Below are 6,429 nucleotides of genomic sequence, written 5' to 3'. Positions count from 1 at the left end.
TCCGGTAATCCATACCATCCTCACGGACACTCAATTTCAACAAGAGTGGCTACCCCAAGATGGTTCCCCCACAGAAAAGTGTTATTCCGACAGACCATACGAGCCGGGCTGTCTGGGCAGTATTCCGGCGGAACCCAGAGAAACTTTTCGCCGTTGCGTATCACCCATTCGTCTTGAAAATAGAGCTTCAACACGGGCTGTCGTTCCGATGCTGGTTGCGTGACGGTTGTGATATTTGGAATGTTTAGCAATCCGGATTTAACTTCAACGCTTGAAAAATCATCAGGAGAGCCTCCAATTTCCCAGAATCCAGTGTCGGTTTCAACCTTTCCCACTTCTGCCCCTGTTGCTATATCCAGCAATTCCACCATATGAGAATCCTTTATGACCAGCAATTTGTTATCTTTCGAGAACGCAATAGCTCCATTTCTGATTAAGCATCGGGTTTCAATGTCTCGGAGATGCTTTCCTGTGGAGACATCATGCAGAGCGATTATGTCGCAAGGGGAACCCGAGCGGCGGGTTGAGGAAGCGAGCAAAGATCCGTCATCTGAAAATTTACATGGGGTCCCAGTTCCAGGTTTGTGCAAGAACTGGGTGGTTTTCTTCTCCAGATTGCAAAGGCATATCCTGTCGTCATAGTCAGACAGAGCAAATGCTTTTCCATCCTCCGAGAAGATACAGGGCATAGCGCGAGGATAACGGGCCTCAATGTGACTTAGATCAAGCAGCAGCTCATTTTCGCCATTGGACAGATCGGTTAGGGTGACAGCCTTATCAGTTTGAGAAAAGGTAGTCAAGAACCTATTATCTTCTGAGAAGACCAGGTGGCTAAACCAGTTTCCGTTGATGAATAATTTGAGATTAACAAGGTTATCGCATATCGCAACTCCTCCATCATACTGTGAGGCGGCCAAGAGCTTAACATCTTTGGAGAGAGCAATGGACAGTATGGGAAAAGGATCCGTGTCACCAGACGACTTAGTTATGTTCAAATCCCAGAGTCTAACAGTATAATCCATCGACGCAGATCCAAGAAGTTTAGTATCTCCCGAAAGCGCAATGCTTGCTACTATACCTTTATGGCCTGTGAGGACGTGACTGATACTGCCAGATCCTAGATCTATAATGATAATGATGGATTCAGATGCCACAACAAGGAGCCCGTCGTTTTCCGCGAATGCCATCATCGACTTTGGGTATTCTGCGGTGAATTTGCGCAATACTTTCCCATTGGATGACTCTCGGATTAGAATCTAGCTAGGGGAGCAATGTGCGAAAAGCTTACGGTTGGCGGAAAATGCGGTCACAGTAGCCAAGCCCCCGTGGTCTTCAAAGGAGTGCAATGCTTCCTCGGTTGACGGATTCCAGATTTTTATCACATCTTCTGACATTGAGACAATATCCCCGCTGTGTGAAAATGAGAAATTGCGCACCCGGTGCTTATGTCCGGTAAATGTGCGCAATAGGCGTTTCTCACGTACGTCCCACACTTTGATTTCTCGTTCTCTTAGTGTAAAGGCTAGATAACTACCATCCCCGGAGAAACAAAGATGGTTATGCCAAGGAGGGTCGCCTGTCTCAATCGTCTGTAGAAGCTCTCCTAAATCGGGGTCCCACAGCCGTATGATATGGGGAGATGCCGACGCTAGAACCTTATCGTTCGGTGAGAATAGAACAGTTACGAAACGTTCTTCGGATTGAGCAGGTAGCTCCCGGAGTACCATTCCTGTAGACGGTTTAATTATCTGTATCGAAGAACGGGCCGCAATGGCGAGGAGATCACTATTCCAAGCAAACGCAAAGTCGTAGCTGCTGGGAGGATGTTGGAATTTTTGCCTCTGTTCTCCGGTTTCAGCGTCCCAAAGTATGACTGCCTCGTTTGTTTCAGCGGCAAGCAACTTATTATCGCTCGAGAAGAGAATCTTTGCAATATATCCAGTGTTGCTATCAAGCGTCTGCAGGGTATCCCCCCAGTCAGTGAGGAGACCCGACACACGGCGGATCCACGACGGGACATGATCTTTAAACTGCTTTTTGACAACGCTGCTCTCTGGAGCGAAAGCCAAAGCTGACGAATAAACCTGAAGAGGTGCAGTATGTATAATCTGCCTGTTTCTCAGAACGAAACGTCTTGCGTCATTGAGGAATAGTGCTAGAGCGTTGCTCTCACCGGGCTATATTGTTAAAACGTTAGTTAGAGGGACGACGAACATTTTTGAACACAGGGCTACTTATTTACCGCAGTTAAATTTAGCAGCGTTTTGATCATTGGGATCGCCTCTGAAATGAGGCCTTCAAGCCAGTGAATGAAACGCTCCTGAAGGAACTTATCGACTCGGTCCTCATCGCGGATATGATCGCCACTCTGCTCCAAATGATATACCCAATGACGGCAGGCATACTTTACTTCATTCGGGAGGCACATATCTATCGTCTTCCTGTCAATATCCACTCTAAACGTGCCAGGTACTTTTATATCGCAAATGTTCGTTTTCAGAACCCCAGGCCGAGATAATAAGTCAAGGCATCTAGAAGCTACGCGCTTGTGTTGGTTCATTTCGTCGAGAAAGAACGGGGATTTGCCGCGCTTTTTTGTGTCGATAAGGAAATCGCGGAATGAAAGATGTGACAACCGGACGGGGGAATCTTGGTTATTTGGAACATTCAGGACCGAGTGAAGCATTTTCAGTCTTCGGTCGACCTCCGGTTTTTCAAGCCCGAGGAGATTTTCCAGTGAATTTGTGGACAGAGGCTCTGTGAGAATTATAATTGAGCCAACAACTTCTTCGAACTCAGCAAGCATAACCTCTTTCTCGTCTTCATCGAGACCAGTGAGTAACTGGTCCAGCACTGGAAGATAAGTTTTGTCGAATTTGGATGTCTGCGCGGCTGTTCGGTATTTTAGTACCAACCCTAGGCGCTTTTCTGGGTGGAATCTGGGATCGCCAACAAATCGACACGTAGTGGCCGCAAAAATGAAGAGCGGTAGCGCCATGTCCACGAGGATGTTGAGGCGACGTTGTCCAGGCCAATCTGGAGGTAGAAAGGAGTCGGACGTGCTGAGCGATTGGTTATGATCGTCCTTGACTTTCGATAGTTCATGCTTCAGAAAAACTGATATATCATGCGCAATGGCGGGGCGTGGGATATCATGCAATACTACGTCACGATGCATGTCTCCTGCCATGGCCTTAAAAACCCAATCGAATCGGTAATTCCGGCCTGCTAGTTACGAAGATCCGCAAGTTTATCGACTGAATAGTTTTCGTCCTGGCCAAATGGTGAAGGATGGCTATTATATCTTGCTCGCGTTCGCATTCATCTAAAGCATCAATCACAATAACGAGATGTGGTGCCTTTGGAAACCGTCCCGTCAACTCAAGCAAAGGCTCCAAAATAAATTTCTCAAATTGCTCGGTAAGAGCCTTCTTGACCAAGTCAGGATCTGCTTCAATAGCCTTTTTCACATGTTCTAACAACACCGGCAATTTGGACACCATCTGGGCGATAATGGTAGTGAAAAATTTCGCTGCATGGCCACGGTCGCCTTCGCCCCTTCTGAAAAAGAAGCTGGCACCTAGAAAGCCCATGCCAGAAAGGGTTTGAGCCACAGTTCGTGAAATAGTAGATTTTCCGGTACCAGCCATCCCATTTAGCCAGAAGATGGCCTGGGACTGTTGATCCGTTGCCCAGTTAAAAATCTGCTGAAGGATATCCGTTCGGGTATCAGGGTGGCATTTTGGGTCACCCTCGTTGGCATGAGAATCGAAAGATGCCCCCTCAGCAGAGGGTAGGTGCGATAGAACTGTTGAGAGTGTTGCGTTATCTTGATTCTCTACTATGCTGAGAATAGCAACTCTGTATACACTCATTGTTAGATAATAATCCCTTAAAGACCAGTTCAAATTGATGTGTGGCTTACGTTTGATCAATCTGCAATGCTAAAAGTATAGTATTCCTACATCGCTCCATGTTCTGGAGACGTTTTTCGAACTCTTTGCTCTCGAAGGGCCACTTTAAAGACGACCGAAATTTGATGAAACCTGCGATCTTGCGGGGCTTCTTCGGCTTGACTCTGGCTTCCAGCTCTGAGAGCTGCGAGTGGCAGTCGACAACCGCATTGTGTAGTTTCTGCGAGGAAGATAGCTTCGCGGTATTGGGACCATTCAGAAGTTGCTTGGCATCATCGAGAATGTCGAGCAAGGAATTGATTTCCTTCTCGAGGAGTAGTTTATCAGCAGACGCAGCCCTGACCGCATTGATATACGTGAGACACTCAATGGCAATCTTCGCGGTCACCTCCACGAGCGCAACAATATTTGCAACTGCACTGACTGCTTCCATAATAAAGCATCCTCAACGCATAGAAGACAATCTTCATCAACGAAGAAGCGTAATTCACGAAAGGATAGAATTGCTTTCTCCATGATCGATGAGGTTCAGAGTGACAAGCCATGTCATTGCCTGCCTGCCAGCCTGATCCCGAAGCCGCCAATTACAAGGCGGGCGCTGCTCTGCATTGGTGTCACGCCATCATTAGCTGGAGTTTTACCAGTCGATTTGCACATTTAGGCGCCATTGGGCAGGATATATGCATCGCTTCGCTGTGCAGTTTGGCCGGTGACCGCACCCAATTGGGCGGAGGATAAAGGCTCAAACGACGACTGAAACCGCAGTGGTCTGCCATACGAACAAAACGACCTCCCAAACCAAACAATATCTCATGCCTCTCCTGGATCACATTCCTGAATGTTCGTAAGGGTTTGTCGGGTAGTAGCTGGAGGCGACCCTTGAACTAGCCCGAACTAGGGCTACGGGCCGTGAGCACCCGGCGGGCACTAGCAGACGTTAAATTAGCTTATCTACCCAATATGCCTCTAGATATAGAGTAGATTGTTGAAAAATGATTTTGTATAAGTGAAATAAATGGATGAGCCTGTAAGAATTACAGGGTTCTTATAACTGAAAGGTTAACCTTGGAATAGAGGTTGTTACTTAAACGGGCTTACCAATCACATTCTATATAATTTCGCCACCCATCTCTCTACTTACTATGTAACCTGTTTACGACACCCTTTCGACTCCCTTCGATAGCGAAGCATGGAGATCCCAAAAGAAACACCAGAGCCGTATTCGGCCATCCTAGTAATAGAAGAGGAATGGGCATGCTGGGACAAGAAAGCCATTATGAAGGCGCTTTTTGATCCTGTTGAGTATCAGAAGTAGAACTCACCACCTGCCTTCCTATTGATGAGAGCTGTTTCTCCTTTCAAACATGATCTCATCTATGCTATTCATAGCTTCGTATAAATAATCAAGCTGATATGCTCGTGCTAGGTGGAGAGATTGGAAACTCAACTTTGCGAAGGAGCAAATTGAAAGGTTTACTGTGGCACAGCGGCCTGACATGGTCGAAAGTCTGAAGGAGCGTTACCTTCCCTATGTTTTCTCAACCGTACTCCTCCAGGACCTCCGTAAGTCCTCTAAATGTCTACGAAGCGAGGCCAAAACTTCTTAAATGAGTCTCAGCTCACAAATAATGTTAGTATTCCACCTTCTGAACCGCCAGGACTTCAACCTATAGCCTACTATCGTCTAGAAACCCTGAAGGAGTTGTACGATGCGGATTGGACGACTCTATATCGTACGAATATCAAAGCTGTTATGGAAGCCTACAGAAATGGGACCCTGAAAGTCGTTAGTGGTGCAGTATCCTACTGGTATAACGGTCATATGAAAATTGCCCCAACTCGGGAGCCGGTCAATTTAGAGGAGGAGCTGCCAAAATGGAGAGCAGAACATGGGCCGGAGGGCATTGGGGCGAATCGGTACGTTTCAATTTACTTTTTCTGGGCCTTCAAACAAATTGGGCATTGGAAACCAATTTTGTGTGTGTTATCTTCTAGGTCTCTGCTCCGGTTCCCCAACTTGCTTCTCTGTCTACTCATCCGCGCGATCCTCAGAGAATCCCCAATGACCCACGCGTATACGAACAATCCGATATGCTTAGCGTAGGTTAAATTGAGCTTCTTTCATTGCGGGGTAATCCTATGTATGTACAATAAAATGATATCTTATTCCGTCCATGTTTCTTCTAGATCTATGTGAACGTTAGGCTTCCTTGGTCTGTATTAATACATACCATTCTCGTGCTTGACGACACAGGATCTGCTTATCTCGAGCTATTCAATGAAGACTGTTCCTCACTTGGATTTGACCCATTCATGATCCCGTCTGATATAGTTCGAGGTTCTGTCGATCTAGTAACCGCTTGTGTTGAAATAGAGGCCCAGTTTTTGGCGACTGATCTCAATTAGCCCCCCATCCAAGCTCTAGCCACTGTAAGGCGTGACGTGTTTGACGGAGAACGAAGCCGGTGTTCTGGACAGATTCTCAGAAAAGCGTTGTGTATAACAACTGCTCCTG

The 6,429-nt window shown here is 46.7% G+C and overlaps 2 protein-coding genes across 2 annotated transcripts; one reads left to right on the top strand and one right to left on the bottom strand.

The window, feature by feature from the left end:
* Positions 1 to 20: 20 nt before the first annotated feature.
* On the bottom strand, positions 21 to 4,347 carry BDBG_05180 (NWD2 protein; the record flags this gene model as incomplete). The annotated part of the gene is made up of 5 exons (XM_002624365.1): positions 21 to 1,123; positions 1,289 to 2,177; positions 2,243 to 3,085; positions 3,237 to 3,861; positions 3,926 to 4,347. 5 exons carry the CDS (start codon positions 4,345 to 4,347, stop codon positions 21 to 23), a joined length of 3,882 nt encoding a protein of 1,293 aa, XP_002624411.1.
* Positions 4,348 to 5,103: 756 nt separating this feature from the next.
* Positions 5,104 to 6,018, top strand: BDBG_05179 (uncharacterized protein; the record flags this gene model as incomplete). Its single annotated transcript, XM_031722026.1, has 4 exons — positions 5,104 to 5,216; positions 5,341 to 5,477; positions 5,573 to 5,831; positions 5,910 to 6,018. The coding sequence occupies 4 exons, from the start codon at positions 5,104 to 5,106 to the stop codon at positions 6,016 to 6,018; spliced, it is 618 nt and encodes a 205-aa protein (XP_031578799.1).
* Positions 6,019 to 6,429: the final 411 nt, after the last annotated feature.

The sequence above is a fragment of the Blastomyces gilchristii genome (assembly GCF_000003855.2).
Source record: "Blastomyces gilchristii SLH14081 genomic scaffold supercont1.10, whole genome shotgun sequence".
Classification (NCBI taxonomy): Eukaryota; Fungi; Ascomycota; class Eurotiomycetes; order Onygenales; family Ajellomycetaceae; genus Blastomyces; species Blastomyces gilchristii.
Note: the sequence above shows the minus strand (reverse complement) of the source record. Positions and strands in the feature narration are given on the sequence as shown.